Source organism: Caretta caretta, chromosome 17 (assembly GCF_965140235.1).
Source record: "Caretta caretta isolate rCarCar2 chromosome 17, rCarCar1.hap1, whole genome shotgun sequence".
NCBI lineage: Eukaryota > Metazoa > Chordata > Testudines > Cheloniidae > Caretta > Caretta caretta.
This window is the reverse complement of record NC_134222.1, coordinates 18,521,470-18,546,966: the sequence shown is the minus strand read 5'-3', so window position 1 is coordinate 18,546,966 and position 25,497 is coordinate 18,521,470. Positions and strand designations below refer to the sequence as shown.

Below are 25,497 nucleotides of genomic sequence, written 5' to 3'. Positions count from 1 at the left end.
CTCTTCATGCCAGCAGAATGTTAGCAGAAGCCAGCCTGGTAAGACTGTAAAGCACTTTGCAGCAGAGACAGAACAAAGAGACTGTTTGTACAGCACTTAACACAACGGAGTTGTGATCCGTGACTGGGTCCACTAGGCACTATCACAATACAGATAAGTGTAGACGCGCGAGAAAATCTGGCCTCATTGGGGTAAAGCAGAGGTATGGTATGTCAGATCTATCTTCTGCACAAATCTTTTGCTACTAATTTCTCACTCCTGAGGGTAGAACTAGGGTTGGTTGGAGCACTCCTCTTCTTCACAGGCTCTCTTTGCTAGACTACGAGGCCCACTCCTAGATCCATCAAAGAGATGGAGAAGACCTATGAGATCATGCAGTCCCGCTCCTCAACCCCAGGGCAGGTACCAGGTATTTTCTACTGCTTTGTGCACTTGAATATAAAGTGTAGCACTGAAATGCAATGTTTCATTTGCACAGATCTCTGAGATGCTGTCTCCTGACCTGGATGTTGTAGTACCACTCATAGTCCAGCCAGGTGGTATTTAAGGTGCTGGACATGACATACACACCCCATCTGTGTGTGTGTGTGTCTGTCTCTCTCTCTCTCTCTCACGCACACATACAACACTTACAGGCAGTCCCTTATTGCCCCTCTCTCCAGACAGACCTGCTTGCCCCTGTTGGAAATAAAGCAAGTGTCATTTTTTTTCCATTTGATGAGAACAAAATGTAATTTAACCAATGGAATTAAAATGGCTTAACAAATAAAGGCATGAGACAGCATGGAAGTTCTTTTCCCTTAATGTTCTAGCTTTCAGCATTCAAGCAGGCAGGAAAATGGGCAATAGCTCTCAAACACTAGTTCTGAATCCTTGCAACATTTGGGGAAGTTTGGTTCAGGATCTCAGGATGAGCTTTGTAAAATGGATTTGCATCCTCTTGAACTTTAGAGAAGTCAACTACATTAAAGCGGGGAGAAATTTGGCCCTAGAGTTTTTTCCCCAAAATACAACATTCTTCCATCTAGTATAATGGATAGGCTAAGACTGCTCAGCCTTCGCCATTGAACAAAAGACTCTGCAATATCTAATTATGATTTTCCCTTAAAACTTCATCACATACCCATCTAGTCTCCTTCTGCACACATGCTCACCCTCTTATCCACAACTAGAACGACTAAATTTCTCTACATAGATTTTTTTTGATGAAAAATGGCTTTTTGAATTATACAATTTTTTTTTCATATTCTAAATTTTCTGGGGCGGTTTTGGGTGAAACTATTCAAAACAACAGTTTCAAACCTATTTGAAAAATATTTGCTTTGATTCAAATCAAATAGAATCAAAATGGCCATTTTTTGTTTTGTTTCCTTTCCTCTACTGCCTTTTCCTCCCTTTGCCCTCTTTTTCCCCCCCTGGAAAAGAGGGGTGTACCCCTACCGTGAATTTTTGTAAAATTTAGATTGATTTCAAGTTGGCTCAAAATTATTTTTTCAAGAAAATCGGAAACATTTCAAACGAACTGAAAAACTCATTTCATTCTAAATATTCTGAAGAATATAATTTCCATTTTCTGACCTGCTATATCCACCCCTTCCACATCCCCCCCTTCTTTTTTTTTTTTGCTGCTTCGAACCTTCCAGCTGGATGTAGGTTTTTGCATTTGCCAGAGAAGTAAAGCTACCTTTTCATATATATATATATATATATATATATATATATATATATATATATATATATATATATATAATTTTTTCCAACCTTTTCTTCACTGGTTTTATATGAAGAACCAATTTGGAACAAGATACTATATCAAAAACACTGCATTTGAGAGACCTGTGCAACGCTTGGTGACCACTGCTGGCAGAACTATATACTGATGAGAAGGAGAAAATATAATAAGGCCCAACTCTCCCCACCAAAAGAATATGAGTTGCTTAGATCCTGCATTGGGTGAATCAGGCCCATGCAAAAGTATAAGCAAGCAGCAATTCACTGAACTAAAGTGGCAGGAGGTACATCGTTGGAACAATTTACCAAAGGTCACTGTGAATTTTCCATTGTTGACCATTTTTAAATTGAAATTGGATGCTTCTAACAGTTCTGCTCTGGTCATTATGTTGGGGAAGTTGTACGGCCTGTGTTATAGAGGAGGTCGGACTAGATGATCACAATGGTCCCTCCTGGCCTTGGAATCTATGAATCAAGACTCTTGTTTATCCTCAAATATGGATAGTAAGATAGCCCCTTCCTGTTGTTCTGCTCTGGCCTTCATCAGCTTACATAGTCTCTGCACTTTGTCCTTGTGATGCCAACACTAATTCAAAGGTGCAGCATGCACTTCCCCCTACAGACTGATGATAAAAGCAGCGTGGGTGGCCAGGGATTTCATGACCATAAGCCAGCAGATATTATCTATATAAAAAAGCCTGCACAATGTCTAGAATGATTTTTCATTGACTTGGAAAGAGCATTTATATGGGTGAACAAAAAGGTAAGACTATAAGAATGGCCATACTGGTTCAGACCAATGGTCCATCTAGCCCAGTGTCCTGTCTTCTGACTGGCCAGTGCCAGATGCTTCAGAGGGAATGAACAGAACAGGGTGATTTTGAACAGCCCCATTCATACAGGCCCAGCTTCTAGTAGTTGGAGGTTTAGGAACACCTGGAGCATAGGATTGCATCCCTGACCATCTTGGCTAATAGCTATTGATAGCCCTATTCTCCATGAAGTTATCTAATTCTGTTTTGAACCCAATTGTACTTCTAGCCTTCACTACATCCCACGGCACCAAGTTGTACAGATTGACTGTGCATTGTGTGAAGGAATAGTTCCTTTTGTTTGTTTTAAACCTGCTACCTATTAATTTCATCGGGTAATCCCTAGCTCTTGTGCTGTGTGAAAGGATAAACACTTTCCTATTTACTTTCTCAATACCATGTCATACACACCATTCTATATAGAAATGTTATTTTCTTCTGCCAATGAAAACTTTAATTATTGCTTTGCCATTCATCTATAACAGAGCTGGCTGGAAAATGGAGTTCCCATTCCACAGGAAATTCCAAAACAAAACAAAAAGTAGACATTTCAAACTAATTATAGAATGAAAATTAAACAATTTCTATTTATCAAAACTAAACAGTTTTTTTCCCTAATGTTGAAATGTTGTTATATTATATATAAATAGTCAAAATGAAATGAAACAAAAAGACATTTGATATTTTCAAAATAAAATGAGTATAAAAATCTTTTAGATGTTTTCCCATCGAACTTAATCAAAATAGACATCTTCATGTCAAATATTTCAGTTTCAACTCAGCTGTTCCAGTGAAAAAATTTCAGCCAGCTCTAATCTGTAATATTTAGCAATGGTGTAAACTACGGAATTAAGCCACCTATTAAAAAAAAGGGGCTTTAATCAAACGTACGAAGAAAGCTCCGCATGTAACTACAAATAACAGTGGCCTTCACTGAAAACTGAAATAAACATCTAATAGAGATAAGCAGTATTTGGTAGAAAGGTACAAAAGACCACTACATTTATCAGCAACCTCTGTGTCTTATTTGCTTTCAGTGTGTGTATTGTACAATCTAGTTTGAATTGTTGTTGTTGCCCTGATGTAAAATCTGGAGCGATGCAGGTTAAGCCTGTCACTAGTTATGCTCATGGGCTTGGAGAGTCTCCAAGCTCATCTGAAACTAATCAAACTGCATTTGGCATTTGCCTTTCTAAGCCCCCACAGACACTGTTCTGCCCTTCAGACTGAAAAAGCAAACAGAAGGGGGAAGATGGGAGAGAAATTGGCAAATGCAGATTTGTTCACCTGATTTGCAGGCAGTGAGCTCCACCTCCACCTAAGTCTATATGCAGGTAATTCCTCTTTAAAGAAAGGAAATACATTTGGGCTGCAGCCACCTGACTCCTGCTCTGTGCACCTACTGGAAATTTAGCACTAAAACTTTTATGCAGCTGTCTTTCCTTTCCAAAACATGCTGCAAACGCCATCAATGGTAACTTTTTCATTCTGTTGGTCCACTTTGTGTCTCTCTCATCAATCCAATTCCCCCAATGCTAAGTTCTTAAAAGATTTCATTCTACAGACCCTCTTAGAAGGGTCTCCACAAGCCATCAGTGGTCCACAGGCCATAGTCTGGCGCGGTAAGTGATGGGCAGTCCTGAAGAGTTTTGGAGGACTGGGATAGTGGAAGCAACCAAAAGTTCAAATATTGCTCTGAACCTCTTTAATCTGCCTGGACACTGGGCTGGTAACCTGGTGAGAAGAGGCCCTCGCATGAGGTTTTCAGGGTTTTTTTTTTGGTATTTCCTAATCTTGGCCAGCTTGGAAACACTCAGCAAGCTCCTCTTGCTGTATTTTGGGCACTAACACGTCTAAGTCCTTGACAAAATAAGCAAGAATAGCGATAACACGACAAAATTTGAAGTAAAAGCAAACATTTTAAGAACATTATTTGACCCTGAAAAATGGCTGTTTCAGAATAGTTCTTATTCTCTCTAACATGCTTTGCCCTTCTTTTCCAGTTGCAACATAACTGAGCTAAACCCTCTAAAACGCTAGGTACTAAAGTGCTTATAGTAAAATCTGTTCCCATAGGCATTATGGATCTAGTGTTCACTACTCTGAAACTTTCAGAGGTAACTTATACCCTGTGAAAACAAAATGTCCCCTGTGCCTGTGCAATGATCTCCCTTCGAGATTCTTGCATAATATTCCAAACTTATGTTCACCTAATCAGAGATGGTCCACTGACTTCAATGGACCTATGTTGATTTCCCCCATCTGAGGAGCTGGCCCAGAACTGGTTGTGAATCTTTACATGTGATAAAGTTTTAACTTACTCTTTCTCCTCGATCTCCTTTGGAACCTTTAGGCCCAGGCTGCCCTGGAGAGCCCGGTACACCCTAGAGGGCAGATGCAGAATAAGAGGAAATTACTGTTCCATTCAAAAAATACATAATGGAAACTAAACAAAGTGAACATCTTGCGTAACCACCTGTTATTGTTAAAGATGCTGGGCTAGATTCTCTGCGGCCTGAGAGCCTGTGTAGTCACTTACCTGGGTGACGTGAGTGTAAAATGTGACTTTGTCTATCTATCTTATAAGGTACTTCTGTGGCCCATATCATCATAGCAACTTTAATGCACTTATCGTCATAACACCCCTGTGAGGCAGGGCAGTGCTATTATTCCTAGTGTAAGGATGGGAAACTAAGGCACAGAGAATATAAGTGACTTGCCCAAGGTCACATAGGAAGCATCAGATGATAGCATTTTGCACACTCTTTGCACAGGTGTAAATGACTTCACAAGGTTCAAGGCAGGGACAGTCAGCGATCACTGACCACACAGATACAACACACCCACCTTCCAATGGTCCGGGGATCTCTACAATTACATTTTGCACATTCAGGATAGTTCAACATGAGGAGTAACCTGTCACATGGCCCTTTCAAGGAAATGGTGCATCTGCATAATCAGGCCCACAGAGGATGATTTATGAAGTCTATGCAGTGTTACAGGGAATCAAGGAAAAGATGCATCATAAAAAGGGCCTTCAGCAGTTTTGTGCAGTTACAGACCTCTCAGCTGGCTCCCTGTGCATATGCACATATATTATTATTCTTTATTATTTGTATTACCATAATATCTACACGCCCCAGTCATGGGCCAGGACCCCTCGTGCTAGGCTCTTTTCGAAGCGCCTAGGTTTTTTGCTTATAAACAAGCTGACCTATAACTGGTATTTGTTGCTAAAAGCTGATGACAAGGTATTCAGGGCTGCAAAGACTGGAGCGGGGGGGAATTGTCTCGAGGGCACTGGTAATGGGATATTGAAAAATAGGATTAACCTCTTGGTTACTGGTTCACGTCTAGCCCAGGTTGGTAGTACACTTAGTGCAGACAACTGTTCGGCATGGGTTCTTTGAAATAGATAGTGGACCCAGCCCAGGTCATGATGGACAGTGGTTCATATTGCAGCCATTACTGGCTGCCTTGTTGTCAGCCTCTGCAGAAGGCCAAGGACTGAATGGGAATGGGGACTTAAAGATCCTAGAAATAGTCCTGGCAGGGTAGGCGTGAGATACTTTCACAGTTCTTATGTTATCCTGCACAGTTAACTATGCAAAGGAATAACAGACCAAGATGTCTTTAGACCTTGTTTGCAGCAATCCTTAAGACACTTGCAATTGTCCTTAGGGTGGGTACTAACACCTCACAAATAGTTATGGAGAGTTGGAGGATAGAACACCGAGTATAAACAAACATTCTTCTCTTCCTATCTTGTTTGCAACACTATCATGGCTTTGTTTGGTGGTTAAAGAGTTAAGATCAATATCAGCAAAGGAGTTTAATTACCAGAAGTCTTGAGACAAAGCCATTCTTCTCCAAATTGGTGCCTGTTTTATAGATTTATTCAACCCACGGAGCAGAATTATTAGCACACATTGGGCTTAATTTGAAAATTGTTTATTTGGGTGAGTGAATCTCATCAAAATGGCTTCAAATGTACAATCCAATTAATCTTAGGTCTGTCTGCTCACTCTGGCCATCCTGCTGGGATGCTTTCATACGTTAGGGATGGCCTTTGCCAAACTTTTATGGGGTGCTGCAAAGCTTCAGCAAACGTTTTTATAGTAGCCTCCAGGATCTAAAGGAAGATGGTAGTTTGAAGCTATCCTATCTAAACAGATACGACTGTCAGAAGTGATGATTGATTTTGGAGGCACAAATTGAGAGGCCTCAAAAGGCAGGACCCAGTTATCAGCAGTTGGAAGTGTTCAGCACTTTCTGAAAATCAAGCCTTTTAGGGAGTCTCAAATTGCACTCCAAAAGTGAGGCACACTCCCATCACTTCTGAAAATCTTTACCATGGTGCATGACTAGGCCCTCATTAGTCATCTGGCTAAGGATGTTCATAACAAACAGGGTGAAATACTCATTTGGTACTTAATAGGAAACTAAATAGTCTAGTCTTTTGATATCTATGATGCTATCAATAATCCAGTTCTCCCGTTCCCTTACGAAGTTTTGAGACCTTGTGGGGGAAAGACGCGGGAGAAGAGGTAGCAGCTTAAAAAAAAAAAAGGAGGGGGGCATGCAGTATCTGAGGCATACGGAAAGATGAGCAGGGTTCCTCGGACAACGTTTGTTGAAGTTTTGTGCTAATGTGTTAATTTTTTCATGTAGCCTAGCTGGCAGAGGACTCTATCTTCTCAACGTAGAGTGCAATGCTCCTTCTCTGCATTGAAACCTTGATTCTTCTGTGTCTAAGCTCTGCCGTAGGACAGAGTCTCACACGTGTGTAGCTAAATTGCTCCATAGTTGTTGGAAGACTCTCTTGTGTACAGCTCAAAAAGCTCCACATGAGGAGAGGGGGAAGCAAGAAATCATGAAATTTTAAGACTCATAATTCATAAGAGCAGACAGGCATCCTTAATTTTTGCATGTTTGACTTTGAGCGGTAAGATTTGGAACATTACATTAGCACTTTATAAAAAGAAAAGTACAGGCTGCACTTCTGTAGTCAGTAAAGATTGGGCAGACCTTCCGCTGAGGGAAAGCCGCATAGCTCCCTTGAAAACAATAGAATTAGACAAGTTTCCACCAGCTGAAGTTTCAGTCCATCTTTACAAGCTACCTACCATGACTAAGGCTCTTCCCCCTCCCTCCCCCCACCCCGTGTGTATATCCTGCAAGTTCAGAGGCTGGAGTCTAAGAGAAGCTTCTGTTTGTTTTGCCCTTGTGCATTACTTTACATTTAATCATGTGAAATTGCAGCCGTCATTTTGCAGCCAAATCTCCCAGTGTGTTTATAGTCATCTGAAATTTCCCACAGTTCTCCATAGCATTTGATAATTGAAACAATTCTGCACCATTGGCAAAGTTCACCAACTTGCTGTCCATTTCTTCTTCCAAGTGATTAACAAATACACAGTAAAATCCCATTTCTCCAATCCTCTGCAACCCCAACCTCCTCCTTATCCGAAATCAAGGTTATGTCCCTCGACATAAATCACTTACCCCCTATATCTCCCCCAATTTTCCTAATTCCCTATCATCATTTTATCCATGTTTTATGTCCTTGAAATAGTTTGGATTGGCAGCTGGACTACACATTCTGGAACACTGTCCCAAATATAGGTCTCCTGGGGTTCCCCACTATAAAATAATTACCACTAGTCAACTATTCATCATCACTTCATTTCTTTTTCTTTAGCCAATTTTCAATCTGTGAACAGATTTAGCCCCTCTTTCTGTAGTTTTCCACAATAACCTTTTATGAGGGACCTTGTCAAAAACGTATGATCTACCCAATCACAATAATTTTTTTTTATCCACACATAATTAATAGAGCTGGTCAGGAATGTTTTCATCTAAATGGTTTTTGACTGAAAATGCAGTTTGGGGGAAATTTTGATTTTTGCCAAAGCTTTTTTGATTTTCCATTCTGAAAAAGGCAATGAAATATTTTGTTGCAGCTTGGATCAACCCACATCAAAATATTTTGGTTTGTTGAACTGCATTTCCCTACAGTCCTGCATTGCCTCATGGGAGCAATAGTTCAGATATCTCATGGGCCCATTTTCTCATAGGGGCCAGCATCCCTAGCCAGACTATGTATACCATGATACAACACTCTCTCCTCTGACTGAGCCGCATGGTGCATCATGGGAGATTTAGTCCAGCAAGCCAGCCTGGCCCAGGGAGCCCAAGAGAAAGGGGGCATCAGGCACCCAAACTAAAACTCCCAGGAGGCAATGCGACCTCATAGGGAGATACAGTTTAATATTGAACTGGCTCAAAATGAAATGTTTTGGTTCAGTTAAATAAACCAAAACTTAACGTTTTGCCTGGGAATATCAAAATGTTTTCTTTAGCTTAAGAACACCAAAATAGAGCATTTTGCCATTTACAAATCAAAATTTTTCAGAACATTTTGTTTTAAGAAAAATTTCAGTATTTCAGCTTTTTGTCCTGATTTGAGATAAAAATAAAGTATTGAAATATTGGAATTTCTTGCTAGATGCAAATTCCGATTTCCACTCAGCTCTACTAATTAAACATTTCATCTACAGTGATCAGTTGCTTTGCATTTAATTCCATGCTCCGCTCCCCTCCTTCCCCCACTTCCGCCCCCTCCAAGGCATGGGATGGGATAAAATTACTTACTTGTGATCCAGGAACTCCAATAGGTCCTGGGGGCCCTTTGGGTCCTGAATTGCCTGGGGGTCCTGGCGATAAAATCATAATCTGAGACAGTTTTAGAGACATTTAGAAAGAAGGAACCTCAATTTCAGTCACACTCTTTCTTTCGCAAAAAGAAAAGGAGGACTTGTGGCACCTTAGAGACTAACCAATTTATTTGAGCATAAGCTTTCGTGAGCTACAGCTCACTTCATCGGATGTAGCTGTAGCTCACGAAAGCTCACGCTCAAATAAATTGGTTAGTCTCTACGGTGCCACAAGTACTCCTTTTCTTTTTGCGAATACAGACTAACACGGCTGTTACTCTGAAACTCTTTCTTTCGTTACTCCTGATTAGTGTGTTTCTCACTCTCTACACAAATCTCGCTTGAACATCAGGACATGGCTTAAGCACTGATATCAAACAGAAGATAGATGCACATTCTGATGTAAAACATCCTTCCATACTGGAATTATTTTAGAGCCATATACAAAATTTTAATAATGTAAGAAGTAAGAAATGCAGCAAAATTTCAGACTCCTTTTAAATGACTATTCTTCCTTGGTCCCAAGAGAAATCTTAGATCAGAATCCACAAAGCAATTGTACCAAGTGAGGTATTGTACCTGGGATTTCTGAAAGAGAATGAGTGCAATACTGAGTGAAGAGATCGCTGGGCCTCGTGTGCCACCGGACCCACAGTACTCTGAGGATTCATAGAATCATAGAAGATTAGGGGTGGAAGGGACCTCAGGAGGTCATCTAATCCAACCCCCTGCTCAAGGCAGGACCAACCCCAACTAAATCATCCCAGCCAGGGCTTTGTCAAGCCTGACCTTAAAAACCTCTAAGAATGGAGATTCCACCACCTCCCTAGGTAACCCATTCCAGTGCTTCACCACCCTCCTAGTGAAATAGCATGTCCTAATAAACAACCTAGACCTCCTACACTGAAACTTGAGACCATTGCTCCTTGTTCTGTCATCTGCCACCACTGAGAACAACCTAGCTCCATCCTCTTTGGAACCCCCTTCAGGTAGTTGAAGGCTGCTATCAGATCCCCCCTCACTCTTCTCTTCTGCAGACTAAGCAAGCCCAGTTCCCTCAGCCTCTCCTTGTAAGTCATGTGCCCCAGCCCCCTGATCATTTTTGTTGCCATCCGCTGGACTCGCTCCAATTTGTCCACATCCTTTCTGTAGGGGGGCCCAAAACTGGACGCAATACTCCAGATGTGGCCTCACCAGTGCCAAATAGAGGGGAATAATCGCTTCCCTAGATCTGCTGGCAATGCTCCTACTAATGCAGCCCAATATGCCGTTAGCCTTCTTGGCAACAAGGGCACACTGCTGACTCCTATCCAGCTTCTCGTCCAATGTAATCCCCAGGTCCTTTTCTGCAGAACTGCTGCTTAGCCATGACTGCAGAAAGGGGTTTGTATTAGCCACAGCTAAAATGGAGGGGTTGACATGACTATATAAAATGCCTCTTCACAGCTGGTGTCAACTCTGCTCCTGCTGAGGCAAACAGTTACAAACTGGCTTCTCCCTCGCTCTGAAGACGTCCCTTTAACAAAGCTTTGCCTCCACTAGTCCCAGGGCTGGTGCAAGGCGGTTTCGCACCCTAGGCGAAACTTCCACCTTGCGCCGCCCCCCGCCGCCCGCAGCAGCTCCCCGCCGCTCCCTCCCTCCCCCCCTCGGCCCGGGGAGCCCCCCCCCACGGCAGCTTCCCACCGCCCCCTCCCTCCCTCAGCCCCGGGAGCCTCGTGCAGCCCTCCCCGCCCCAGCTCACCTCTGCTCCGCCTCCTCCCCGAGCGCACGGCCACTTCTCCCGCCTCCCAGGCTTGCGGCGCCAATCAGCTGTTTAGCGCGCAAGCCTGGGAGGGAGAGAAGCAGAGCGGGGCGGTGCTCAGGGGAGGGGGCGGAGCAGCGGTGAGTTGGGGCAGGGAGCGGTTCCCATGTGCGCCACGCCCCCCCCCCCCCGTTACTTGCTGCAGGCGGCCCTCCCCGCGCCCCCCTGCCCCAGCTCACCTCCGCTCCACCGCCACCCGCAACCACTTGGCATCCTAAGCGACCGCCTAGTTTGCCTAGTGGTTGCACCCGCCCTGACTAGTCCAAGGCCTTTGAGCCCAAACTCTTGCAGCCAGGCCCAGTTGCTTTTCCTGGCAGGCATCCTGTCAGAATAAACTATGCCACTGGATCTTTCACACACACAGCCTGAGAAGAATCTTTGGTTTGGTTTCTCCTCATTAAAGCTGTCTAGTTTGATTTAGTCAGTTACCTGGTGGCCCAACAGGCCCTGGTGCGCCACGTGGGCCTGGCAAACCAGCCATGATCGTGTCTATGATGGTGGAAGCCAGCTGGGGTTCTCCATCTGTGATAAAGAGCAGAGGAATTAACGATTGAGAAAATTATCAACTGCAGCGTCCAGTCAGTCAGGATTTCACACTGGGCTGTTTGAAAGCTCGAGCTAGCTGTTGGCCAAGGAGAGAGTGAGTGTTTAATTAGGTGGAATTCTGACCATTAGAACAATTTCCCTGACCGTTCTGAGGGGAACTCATCCAGAAGCTCATTGAAAAATAAAACTGTGATTTTCTACCAGAGGTGCCAAAGCAATCATCTCATTCTTCAGGCTCTATACATTAGGCCATTATGTGGACAGACTGGCTCTGGATCAAGTGCGTTTACATTTAGTCTCTTTCACACGCCTCTTGTTCATCCCTGCACCCTGTTTCTTCCAATTGCCCCAAAGAATTTTCCCCTCGTTCCAAATCAGTGTTCTTGCTTAATTACTGAATCCTGCCGCCAGTCGCCAAAGCAGACTGGATCGCGCCCCCTTCAGGGAGCTGGGTGGCAAAAGGCTGTTACTGCATTGCATAGCAATAGTGTTTGTGAAAGCCTACAGATGTCACCTCTAAGACCACTGGTTTCCAGTGATCCAAGAAGTCATGTATGAACTCTGAGTCTCCCTGTGACTGCCCAATAACTGGTGTCAATGGTGCTGAGCTACTGCACCATTATAGCAGCCCAGAGCACTGCCACCAAACCGCCATGGTAGCCAATATGCAGCCACCAGGTCATCAAGTGTCTGCATATCAGCCCAACACACTATCTACGGACTCCTATGCTAGTATACTAATAGTTTGCAGTCCATTAGAGTGGCACCTTTCATTTGAAGATACAAAAGTGCTGTAGACAATATGTAATTTTACAGATGGGGAGACTAAGGCACAGAAGTTAAGTAACTTGCCCAATGCCACATAGCTAGGAATAGAATCCAGGTATCCTGACTTAAGTGAGGATTCACATCCACTGCTCCAGCCACTTGATCCTAACCAATTCCATAGGCTCAGGAATTTATTCCTCTGCTGACTTTGTTGCTGTTGGCCTTAACTGTAATCAACGTTTCTCTATTCTCCTGGCCTTCCTTTGGATTCATAAGCAGGGGCAGTGAAGGACAAGGTGAGAAGAGACTCACAGGCATCTTCAAAACTTGAAAAGAATACATACAATTAAACACTACAATAATACAAGCCATGCTACTTCAGCAGTTCCTTTCGGGGGAAATGGGATGGAAGTGCTAACTATTGCTTGAAGAAACAATTTATATATGAGAGATAATCTATCACTTAAAAATAACTGCATCTTTGCTGCAGACTCCTCAACTAGGGGGCTCTGCCAGGGTCCGGTCAATGGATACTGCATAGCACAGTTACCCCTGACAGAAGGCCTTCTGAAAAGCCAGGTTTTCTCCAGCTCCTGCCCCCCACGATCTAGAAACTTCCATTTCCTCATGCCTGTGATCTCAAACCTCCACACATCCATTTCCCACCCTGCATTTCAGTGATTTTTAGCTCACTGAACTACCATTAGATGGGATTCTTTCCATGCATAGAGGGGCAAATTCTATTGTGGTACATGGGTGTAAATATAGAGCAACCCCTCCAAGATCAATGGTGGTGTTGCGTACTCTGCACTGGCATAAATGAGAGCAGAATTTGACCCAAAGAATACCCCAAAAAAGGAGATAAGTCCTGTATAGACATTTTAGAGGATTTTCACCTTTGGTGAAGCAATGGATGTTGGTCATGGATAGAGGTACAATAGGAACAGTGGTGATAGATCAGTGATCTGATCCAGCGTGACATATGCTATGGAATGCTGGGAAACAGCCGTACTCCAGATGCCCTCAGGGACAGGGCATCTCTGCAGTGGAGTCCAGGAAGGGAACCAGCATGCCTGGGACTCTGAACCTAGGTCTCTCCTGGAGAAGAGCCAACACAGAAGGGCCAAACTCAAACAGGTATTTCCTTGACTGTCGTTTTTGACTGTAGCCATCTTTCCTTCTTTGCGGCCCAGAAACAAAGCGTCTGAGAATGCTTTCATGTTCAAAGGGAAAGGTACCCAAGTGAAGTGTGTAATCCAATTAATCTGAGTTTTATTTGACCATGTCAAAATCCATCAGGGTTTGTGAGCGAGACGGAATCTGAAAACGAGCATTGAACAGCAGAGAATGCATTAACAATTTCAGGGGATTTAAAAAAAAAAAAAAAAGAACAAGCAGTCAACAAAATTAAGCATCCTTAGGGAGGTGGGATGGGGTAGTGCGGTTGCAAACTAATGGGATTTAATTATTGCTGAGGGGAGTGAATGTGTGTTGCAGAAAGTTCCAGGCAAAGAGAATATGATGATGATGACAAACAGAGTTACTCCTCACAAATCCACCCATCCTGACATTAGATCAATTCGAGTTATTTATGAAAGGTGCTTCTCTAATTGTGATGCACTACGGGGGGCGGGGGGGGAGCTCAATAGCTCAGCATTTGGGCTGTGCCGCATGCTGGGGTGAGACTCTGTTGTCGCTCCTTCCTTGGTAGCGCAGCCATGGAAAACTAGCCAAAGTACTGGCTGCCTCAAGAGGACCAGCACAACGTTTCCTGAATTCCTTCTATGGGGAGAATCCTGCCCCTCGCCTCCCTTGTCAGATAGGGCTCGAATTACAACACACCTAGTGCACATCCACCATACGTGAGGGTGGGATTTGGGGAGTCCAAACCCCCCTGCACTCCCTCTGTATCCCCACAAAGCAGCAGGTCAAGCTGGGAGAGCCAGTGGCTACCTGGATCCTCTGGTCTTTCCCTCTCCATACACATTGGGGTCACAGGAGACCCTGGGACTTATGCAGCTCAGGGCTACAGTAGCAACCACAGAGTAGCTTCTGTGTCATTCAACAGCAAAGAAATGGAGGATCCTCTCCCCCTCCAATGTGGCTCTCCCTGAGCTGCCTGCAACAATTCCAGCTACCCTGGCTTGAATGCAGGGGAGTATCCTTCCCATTTAAACCACCCTGATGTAGAAGTTGCTCCAGGCCTTTTCAAACGCCCAGCTGCCCCAAAGTGTCTAACAAGCCAACCTGTTCGATATGGGCAGGGCTAGGGATTTGAGCACATGGAAAGGGGGAAACTTAAAGAGAGGCTGAAATCTATCCTGAGAGGCAGTGAAGCTTGTTCACCTGTGTAGCAGCCGCGGGCATCCCAGGTACCTGGATGTGCACAGCTTTCACAGCCACTGGAACAGTTTTCTCAATGCCAGCCTCAATCTCTCTCCTCGCTTTCCCCTCCCTGTCCCATCCCTCTCTCTTACTCCCTCTGCTCCGTTCACTCTTTTCAGAAAGGCCAGTGGATCAAACACTGGATGGGGAGCCAGGAGATCTGGGTTCTGTTCCCTATCCTGCCACTGAACTTCTGGTTGACCTCGGGCATGTCCCGTCCTTGCTCTGTACCACGATGCCGTTTCTATCTTAAAGCAACTCACAAAAGATACAAGAGCGTAACACCCTCTGATCAGAGCAAGGTATTATTTCCCCTTCCCTTTCCCCAGAAAAAAAGTCCTTTCATTTCACAGCCCTTTTGATGGGGGCTCTAAGATAACGTACCCAAAGCCTGCCCTCCCATCTCTAAGTGCCAGAGCACGTAAGATGCCCATTTACCTACAGACACAGTGGCAATAGCAGGTATTGTTTAGAATCTGGCCCATCTCAAACGATTCTGTGTTAAGGATAAATTCTCCCCCTTAAAGGCTTGATTTGTTGAGACAGGATGGAAATGAAGTAATCCTGTCTTAATTTCTGCCCGCTACCTGATCTGGAGAGACACAACTGGGACCAATTTCTCTACCGCAGCGAAGTGAAACTATGAGAAAATGCTTGTCTCCCCCCTTTTTTGCTTTTGCCGGCTGATAAACGTTGCCAACAAGGAACTTGTTGTGATTAATAAAACACTGACATTAACCATGATCAGGCAGAACCTGAACACTGGTTAATAATAATCGGATACAGCTTTCTCCCATAATGGGGGTGCACATGCTCATTAGCTGGGGTATGCTTCCCTCTGCTGTCAGCAGATGGGATCTTATGGTTATGGTTTTCAGATGTGCTCCATTTAAAAACAAAATAAAAAAATCCTGTCTGGGATTTATAGAGACAGCTTCTACTGGCTGTTGAGAATTAGCTTTCCACCAACCCACACAAATCAGTTAACAAGAGTGAAAGGGCAAATTTTATAGGATGATTGCAGTAAGCTCATCATGCCACATTAGTGACCTATCCTATTAGTAAGCCTTGTATTAATCACAAGAAGAAAAAATAAGTAGGGATTGTTTAGAGTTTAACACTTACTTACAACAATGATGGAGGCTCTATGAAAATCTATATTAGACAGATAGGGTCTAGATCAGATATAGACCAAAACTCTAAAATGCTTAGCATCACTCACTGCACCTAGGTGAGAGTCTATCCCTATTAACATCAGTAGAGCCAGGATTTCAACAGTTGGTAAAAATCTTGCAAGGCCACACGCTGGATTGAATTTCATTGCTACTGACCATTTGTGGAAACGAGACCAACGTGTATCCTGAATGTGTATCTAATAGGAATCAGCCGAACGCCATGATTCTTGCCAATTTCAAATCTCAAAGATTTCATATGACTGAAAAAGTAGAGGACGCAAAATTTTTCATACCATGTAGTCACCTACCTAAAGGGGCAGTGAGTAACAATTTTCCTTTTGAGGATTACGGGGATGGAGAGGCGAAATTCTGATATTGTGAGATCAAGACAAGGAGACAAGATAAAGCAGTAAATGGTCTTCAGAACTTTCTGCGTTTGCGGTAGGTGAAACATTCTATGCTATCTATTCTGTTCAGGTTCTCATACCATGACTACGTTGGGGTTTCCACAAACACTATTCTGCTTGGGTCCCCACACATTTAGTTTGGGTCTACAGACTATCGTCTTGAATCAATCTTAAGTAACACATTCATAGATTCAAAACCAGAAGGAGCCACTGTGATCCTCTAGTCTGACCTCCTGTATAACAGAAGCCAGAGAAAATTCATGGTTGAACCAGAACAGATTTTTTTAGAAAAACATCCAATCTTGATTTAAAAATTGCCATTGTTCTGTCTGATCAAAGTACTCTCATTAGAAGCAAATGCCAGGGATTTTATAGCTTTTTTAAAATAAAAGGGTAGAGTCTATAATTCAAGGGGAGATTGCCCAGTGGGCCAAGCATCCAGGCCAGTTTCTATACCAATTTGAAGTCAGTAGCAATACTCCCATTGGCATCACTGAGTACAGGATTAGGCCTCAGTTTTGAAACATTCCTGGAAGGAATGACTGGGTAAAATCATTCTTCCAAGGCAGAGAAATTGGGTCCCATGCAGTATGTCTCTTTCATGAGACTAGGGTCCTGGCTGTTTTCAGGGCTATCAAGGAGAACATGGCACTTTTCACAAGTATATAGGTTTGTCAAAGTTAATTCTTTCCCTACCACTCTTTCATGCTGGCTGATTGCTGCCCTCCAAGAACAGGCAGTGTTTCAGTGGTTCTGTATCTATGTCATTTTCAAAGTGCTTTGGGATCCATTGGGATGAAAGGCTCTATGGAAATATACAATGTTACTACTGTATCCACACACAGTAATTGGTATGATCCTCTAAGAAGCCGGTGTGAATTTAATGCAAAATCTCCTAGTGACAGTGACTACAGTAGTTCATTCTACATTTTGCTGAAAGCCTGGATACTGAACCACAATTAATTTAATCCTGCCCATAACACACTAAATAACTTTAGACAGAGCAATGCTGCTAAAATCTTTAACAAATTAAAAATACATCTACTCTCCTCCAGGAAAAGGAGTGTGAAGTGGGAGGTAGGTGGAGGGGAAGGAAATCCATAGATAATTATCAGACACAAAGATACTTACTAATCCTGTGGCTGTAATTACAATATTTTGACTCTGAAGCCAGAGGTGAGTAGAACAGCTGGCACTGTTTAGGGGTAGGGTGGGTAGTGCATTAGTTTTCCAGCACTTTACTAGCCAAAGGGACGATATTACCGAGTTTCAAAGTATCACTACTGGACCCGAGCAGTAGAACTCCCTGCCAGAAGCGACCAGAACAAGCCCAAACCTGACAGTGTGCAGATTGGTGTATAAAATGTAACTTTTCTAGAATGCCTTTCCGTGCTCTTAAAAATATAACTAAATAAACAAGTACAATATTTTAAAAAGCCAGCCAGTGCACCAAAATCCATGCCCCTCTGCCTACGGGAAGGGAGGGAACAAAACACTTCCTTGTCCTGGGCTGTCAGGCTTTTTAATTCTGTGCAGTACACAGATGCTGGGTTTATAGATTCACAGTTTATAAAGCCAGAAGGGACCATTGGGATCATCTACTCTGACCTGTGTAACACAAGCCATAAGACTTCCCTGAATTAATTCCTGTTTGAACTAGAGTATATAAAAGCATCCATGGTAATTGGTGGTATATAAAAGCAACTGCTAGACAGACAGACAGGGGGAGGGAGGGGCAGCGGTAAACTGGATCTGTAGTTATTGTGTGCCTTTGTTTTAAGCCTAGTTGCATTAAGTTCTGATTTGTACCCCAGTGTCCTGACTCTTGCTTTCAGTTATCCCAGGTGCCCCACTGAAATCCCAAAGCATATTTTAGAGCAGAATTTGGCTCAGAGCATTATGGTTCAAACAGGAAGATTTTCCCTCTCCCTGATTCAGAAGATTGGAGGAAGGGAGAAAAGAAAGGTCAGTTTCCACACCACAATACCACCACCCCCCCCCCTCTTATCTAGTGCTTTTCATCAGTAGATCACAAAGTAGATGTACTGATGGGGCTCTGAGGCACAGAGAGGTAAAGTGACTTGCACAAGGGTCACCCAGTAGGCCCCTGGCTGAGCTGGGAACAGAACCCAGGTGTCCTGAATCCCAGTCCAGTGCTCTATCCACTAGGCCACACAGCCTCCCCTAGCATAGTCTCCCCCCCCAGCCCTTCCCCTGATGTAGAAGGCAATCCCAATGCAAGACTAGCAAAGCAGAGTCAGCAGGGGGAGCTATTTGCAGGATAAATAAAGCATACAAAACAAACAGGAGCACTGACAGTTGTGACAATGAAAGAAACAAGCAGATGATACTGTCGGGTTCTGAAGGATGCAAGGAAGCCACTCAAGAAGCATGCTCCTTTGTTACTCCAACTTGTACTAAACCGCTGAGGTTCTCATTGCAATTTTCCACCCTTACAACTAGAATATTCTAGGACTGCCACTTTTGAGAGGTAGTTTGGCGGGTCACACACGAGCGTCCTGACATTGTGACAGTTGCTCTGTGATGTCACAGTGCCCATCATCATATTATCACCTAACGTCACACGGGTTGTATCATCATGATGCAGCCTCGGTTTGATTTGGAACCCGATGAACGTCCAGCAAACTAGGCTTGCATGAGGTACAGCTGCCTCTTTAAAATTAGGACAATCCCAGAAAAAGTAGGACATGTGGCAACCGTAAACCCTTCCCCATAACTCCCAGTCCCATAAACTACCCAGCTACGCTTCTTAATCCAGGCTCAAGTAACAACCTGAATGAAGAGTTGAGGTTCATCAGCAGGGATAGATGGGACAATTTGACTTCTTTCCTCCCCCAAAACTTTTTCCTCTGCCTAAATACCCAGCAGGATCCACAAGAGAAGCAGGTCATCTGGTCTCTTCCAGTGAAAGCTGGGACATGGTAGCACTGGGCAGGGAGGGGAAGAAAAACATCTGATTTCCTCTGCACAGGTTACCAGCCTGTCACTCACAGATGCACCCGGAAAGATGTGGACACTTAAGGAAACCTACTTTCTTTTTCAGCTGTGGGCTGCAGCGAGTAGAGAACCCCTTGTTGGACAGTGAGGGGAAGGCCTGGGGTGGCAGGTGACCCCGGAGGTCCTGGGGGTCCTGGGATTCCAGTTTCTCCTGGAAGTCCTCTTGGTCCTGGAGGTCCCAGAAGCCCTGCAAAGAAATAGAAGAGGAGATTTCTGTGAAGTTGGAGACACATCAGCAGGTGCACTGGGGCAAAGAATTAGTACAAAGCCCACCAAGCTGCTGGAAAGAATTTAATCTAGGTCTAGAAACGGCATTGCTCCATAACAGGAGCTGTCAGAAGGGCTGAGATGAGCATCTCTCCACCCTTGGATCCAGTTGCAGGGCTCGGGCCGTGCCGGCGAAGTCTGTGGCCCGTCACAACCCTTACACTGGCAAAAATCCCAGTAAAAGGAAAAATCTCTGCTTTTGGAGGATGAAATGTTCTGGCCTTCTGCTGCTGGTGAGGGATGAAGTGCACCATTTAAAATGATTCTAGAAGCTGCTGCTATTCAGTGTGGAATGGAGCCGCGGAAGCTACACAGAAAAAGGGTTAATGTTAATAGGAATACTTTGCAGCTTCCATTTTCAGAGCACCACACAAGCCTTCAGGAAACTTTAATGACATCCGAGGGAGACAGCTAAGTCTGCATCATTATTCCCCTCCTCCCTTTATAGATGGAAAAACTGAGGCACAGAAGGGTTAAATGATTTTCCCAAAGCCACAAAGCAAACCAATAGCACTGCCTGGTTCCCAGCCTTTTGCTAAGCCCATCACAAATTGATTCCTGCCAGGTCACAGGGGAAAACAGGCAGTTATTAATAGAGCTGCTCCAAAAAAAAAAATTATGGAAATTTTTCACTTTTTAACAGAAATTTGAATACTAAAAATTTTTGGTTTTCAGTGAAAATATTCAAGTTTTTGGGTATTTGGTGAAAATCAAATTTTCTTGGGAAAGCAGAAACTTGTGGCAAGAAAAATTGGACAACCCCCCCCCCAATTTTCCACTGAAAAACCCTTGTTTATTAGTTTTAAATGAGTGATTCTTTTCAGTGAACTCCACAGGAGACCGCGGTGGATGCACAGGACAGAACAACTTCTCTGGGGAAGAGTTTGAAGATTTCTACATGAAAAAACATTCATTATCGACAGAACTGGTGGGAAATGGGAGGGGGGGGAGGGAGAGAGAGAGAGAGAATGAAAAGCAGTAGTTTTGTCTCAGAACCACATCTGTTAAGTGAAATAAAAGCCCTTTCAGTTGGCTTGAAATATCAGGCACCTGACAATGACCAATACAGTCCCACCCTGTCCCTATTAGCAAAATGCAGAGGATTTTTAATTTTGGTTAGAGGTGTGGGCATTCAGCACCTCTGAAATTCAGCTCACTCTTATTTAGCTGTCCTAAATATGGGTAATTTGGGGCTGAGCCTATTTTGCTTCGGTTTCCCCCTCTGCAAAACAAAGATCATAAGGCCTGACTGGCTCAAGGGCATTGTGAAGTTTAACTTAAGGATGAAACTCACCCCTGTGCAGAGGATCCGCACAAGGGCTGGAGTTCTACATAGGCCTCATGCTGCAATTCTGCATGGTAGAGGGGAGGGGGAACATCACCCTAATGTTCGTGAAGGGCTTTGAGTTACGCAAATGGAAGGCAGCGAAGAAATGCAAAGTATTATTCTGAGCGACCCTCCCAAGCAGGTCGGGAACCAAATTGTGCAATGGGCAGATTAATGCTGCTCTCTTTGGGGTTGGAGGGCTATCTTGTTTCTGAGAAACCAGAGTCAAGACATCCCAGACCAGACCTCAGCCATTTTCAGGACCGCAGCAAATGCCAAGATGTCTCTGGGGCCATTCTCATATTTAAAGAAAAGGAAGACTTGTGGCACCTTAGAGACAAATCAATTTATTTGAGCATAAGCTTTCGTGAGCTACAGTTCACTTCATCGGATGCATTCAGTGAAGTGAAGTGAGCTGTAGCTCATGAAAGCTTATGCTCAAATAAATTGGTTAGTCTCTAAGGTGCCGCAAGTACTCCTTTTCTTTTTGCGGATACAGACTAACACGGCTGCTACTCTGAAACCTCTGACATTTAAGGCACACTCCGGGTTTCAACTGTTTCCCTGGCTTGGAGATTTATGAAGCACTGCTAATCAGTACGTATGCCGCTTGTCTGGCAGCTTGGCATAGCATTGTCTCCATCACAAGATTTAGTAACATTCTGGGGATGAGTGAAGTCTCCTAGCTCAGGAATAGGTTGCATTCAGAAGGGAGCGCCCTATCTAGGGCCCTTTCTTTTAATGTAGACAGCATTATTGTTTCAATGTTAACCATCTGATTGCTTGATGTACCTGACGAGAGAAGCAAAATTCCTCCCCATGAGCTACGCATGCTCCCCAAAAGCAGGATGGAGCAGTGAAAGGGCTAAACAGGAAAAAAGCTCTACTCTGCTTACTAGCTGGACAGAGACTGGTTTTACATCTCCTATTAGGTACTGCTGGCATCCCAGAATAATCACTCTTCAGCTACATGGATGGACTAAGGGGGTGTCTATGTTAATTTAAAACTTTGGGCCCAGTCCTGTGAGGGGCTGAGTGCCCTCAACACTCACTGATCAGAGAGAGTTGATTCAATGGGACCTAAAGATGTTCAGCCCATCATGTGATCAGGCCCTTTATGTGCAGAGGAGTTTGTCTAGAGTAAGATGAGCTTCCTAGCATGAGTTCCCCTAGGAGACTCACCTGGCGGCCCTGCTGGTCCTCTCTCGCCAGTTTGTCCCCTGTCTCCTTTTGGTCCTGGTGGTCCTGGAAGTCCAACTGGTCCAATTGGGCCTGGGGGCCCAATCTGCCCGGGTAGCCCTGCAAACATTCAAATAGGAAACTAGTTGGAGCTTAGGACACTGGAGTTGTTATACGCGCTTACGCATCAGAAAGCAACCCAAAGAGATTTTGAGAGGTACAGCTGACTCAGGGGAAGTTTCTGCTCTGTTTGGTTGCAGCAGGGGAGAGTGGTGTTGACCCCATGAGTGCCAGCTTACCAGCACACTGGGCAGGAGAGCTTCGCTCACAGATCGCATGCTGCAGACAGCAGCATCTATGCTAGTCAACAGATCATGCCCATTGGAGTGTTGATGCACAGGCCAGCATGCTAGCCAGTGCCTCCATCCTTGTGTTAATCTAAACTTGCAGTGGCCCCCCTCCCAAACCAGTACACCTACAAGGCACAAGGCAGGGGTTTACTGAAGTCCCTACTCCCTCCTTCACCCAGACCCAGCTTTTCGTCCCATACAAGTTTAATATGACATGATCCAGTTGATACCTATGTGAAAGCAGGTACTAGAATGACTTCCACTACCACAAAGAGATTGTCTATTACACATCAAAGGAGTGGTATGTCTCCTCCATTCATTTAGTATTTCATTACATCTAATATATGTCCCAGTTAATACAAACACTGCCCACGTCAACAAACACACGTGACTGAACCAGACCCAGCGTGGCAACTAGATGTTACCCATTTGTGTCATTGAGGAGAGTGCTGAACAAAAATACATGGAGATACTTGTAACACAGTGACCCCAGGTAAGTGAGTTACATAGCATATTCCTCTGAAACCCTGGGTAAGCAGACAGAAGGCACAGAGAGCAGGGTGTACATTGTACGCAAGCAGGAAGGCAGTTCTTCCTCTAGGCTCTAAGTTGTGGAAAGGTTGAATGGTTTAAATGTTTCTGCTGTTTCCTTTGGGCTGACAAAATAATAATAATGTTTATCACTTATATAGTCTAGTGCTTGATATCAAACACTATGTCTGTTCTTGCACACCAAGGTAATAGGTGCTTTGGCTATATATATATATATATATATATATATATATATATATATTTTAAAAGCACTGACCAAACACTGCCTAATCCTTGCAACTCCCCTGAAAGGTAGGTAAATGTTTTTGGCCCCAGTGAAGTTAAGTGACTTGCCTAAGGGCACTGAGCAAGTCAGTGTCAGAGACAGGGTTAGAAGAACTCAGGAATTCCTGGCTCCTAGATCTGTGCTACCAGGGGCTTTGGAATACTCAGAAAGAGAGAGAAATGCAAGCCACAACTTTGGGGAAGTTTAGTTCTGAATGTTCAGATTTAGGGTACTCGCTCAGGCCCAACTTTACTTGTAAATGTAGTGAATCGGAAAATAGAACTCTCAAACACACAGAGGGCAGGTTTCATTTTCATACACTTTTAAACTGTCAGATAGGGAAATCCCACCCTTTCTCTCCCCTCCACCACAGCTTGAGATCAGGAGAGGCACCAGCCCCTCTGACATCACTCCCAGCTGCCTCTGGAGGGCAACATGGGCTGGCCAGGTATCAGCGTTATGGCCTGTGCACAAGGGATTGAAGATCTTGCAATAAATGATGAACACATGAGATCTGCAGCTCCAAGAGCTTGAGATAAGCACTGGAGACCAAATCCTTAGGGTATGTTTATGGAGACGATATCACCATAGCTAAGTTGCTGTAGCTATGCTGACACAACTCCGTAATGTAGACGCAGCTGTACGCTGACAAAAGGGGTTTTCCTGTCGGTGAAGATACACCACCTCCCCCAGTGATGTCCAGGGAAGCATTCTTCGGTTGACATAGCTGCGTCTACATTGGTGGTTGGGTCGGCTGGGGATGTGTTTTTTTCACACCCCTGACCAACATAGCTATGTTGACCTAACGTTTAAGCATACACCAAGCCTGGGTTACCTTTTTGGCAGGTGTGGATCTGATTCCTATTCTGGGTATGCTCATCCAAACTATCTGCATATCTTGGAGATGTTAACCACAAGAGAACAGGCTTTCATAAAGATCCCGTCCTTCTTTCTTTTATCTGGTTTGTAAATATTGACACAAGTATTTTTCTCACAGTGTTTTGGAACTTCCACTTCTTATCCCAGCTGACTCTGGGAACGAAAGGATCGGATCGGATCGGATCTTAAGGGTTTTTAAGGTGCCACAAGTACTCCTCGTTCTTTTTACTGATACAGACTAACACCACTACCATCCTAAAAAATTAAGACTATTTTATGCCATCAAACAGAGTTCTGATTTGATTTGAATGCAGAGCAAAGATTCGTGGAAGGTTTTTCATTTTTCCTAAACAAGATTGTTCATCCATAGGGCACAAAGGTTTTTCAGTGTCTGACAAGGCCAGCCTCATGGATCTGGTACGGGAGTCATCTAACATGACAATAGCATAGGCCACAAATTATATCTCCACGTGGTGCCTTGGCATCAGCAATATTCAGAGCCCAGGGGCCCAGCTCCACCAATATTTGGGGCTGGGTGTCCGTCCTCCCGCGCCTCCCCTGAAGTGTCCCCCAGCCCTCCATGCGCCTCCCCACCTCTGCAGCTCCATGCTGCCTCCCTGCAGCAACTGCTGCCGCAGGGTCCTAGTGCCCCCCATCTCCCTTGCCAGGGCAGACTGACTGAGCCTGCCCTTCCACCTCAGACCCTTCCCTTTTCCGGCGGGACCCTCCACCAGCACAGGGGGGGCCCCCGCCCACAGTCACCCATCCTGCCCCATGCTGGGCAAGGAGGCAGCCCCATCCCTCGCCCCCCCAGTGAGGCTACAGTCGGGGGCAACAGCAGGAGAGGAGGCGCACGCAGCTCCCCCGGGCACCCACCACAGGGGAGGGGAGGGAGATTCCTAGGCCTGAGAGGGGCCCTAGGAGCACATGCAGTGACAGTGGTGGGCATGAGTGTGCTGCTGGGGGCGGGGGGGGGGGGGCGGGAAAGGAGGGCTCCTCCCCCAGAGCTCTCGGCAGGGAAAGGGCTGGGGGAGTCCCGGAGCAGCGTGTCTGCACCCCAAACTCATCCCCAGCCCCCACACCCCCAGCCAGAGCTTTCATCCCCCACACCGCACCCTCAACCCTCTACCCGAGCCCTGAGCCTCTCTAACACCACAAACCCCTCATCTCCAGCCCCAGCCAGAGCCCTCATGCCCCCGCACCCTAACCCTCTGCCCGAGCCCTGAGCCTCTCTAACACCCCAACCCACCCAGCCCCAGACAGAGTCCTCACCCCCACACCCCTACTCTCACCCTGAGCCCCTCCCATACCCCAAACCC

The 25,497-nt window shown here is 44.8% G+C and overlaps 1 protein-coding gene across 3 annotated transcripts in view; it reads right to left on the bottom strand.

Annotated features, from left to right (window-relative positions):
- The window catches only part of COL26A1 (collagen type XXVI alpha 1 chain), a 218,325-nt gene that overhangs the window by 12,156 nt on the left and 180,672 nt on the right, over positions 1 to 25,497 (bottom strand). For 2 of the 3 annotated variants that reach the window (XM_048824217.2, XM_048824215.2), the window contains exons 6-11: positions 22,136 to 22,252; positions 19,394 to 19,546; positions 11,490 to 11,582; positions 9,198 to 9,259; positions 4,865 to 4,927; positions 634 to 678 (exon numbers count right to left, since the gene is read on the bottom strand). In XM_048824217.2, coding sequence (XP_048680174.2) covers positions 634 to 678; positions 4,865 to 4,927; positions 9,198 to 9,259; positions 11,490 to 11,582; positions 19,394 to 19,546; positions 22,136 to 22,252 — 533 coding nt within the window. The remainder of the gene's footprint in view (positions 1 to 633; positions 679 to 4,864; positions 4,928 to 9,197; positions 9,260 to 11,489; positions 11,583 to 19,393; positions 19,547 to 22,135; positions 22,253 to 25,497) is intronic. The other variant, XM_048824218.2, reaches the window with a different exon arrangement.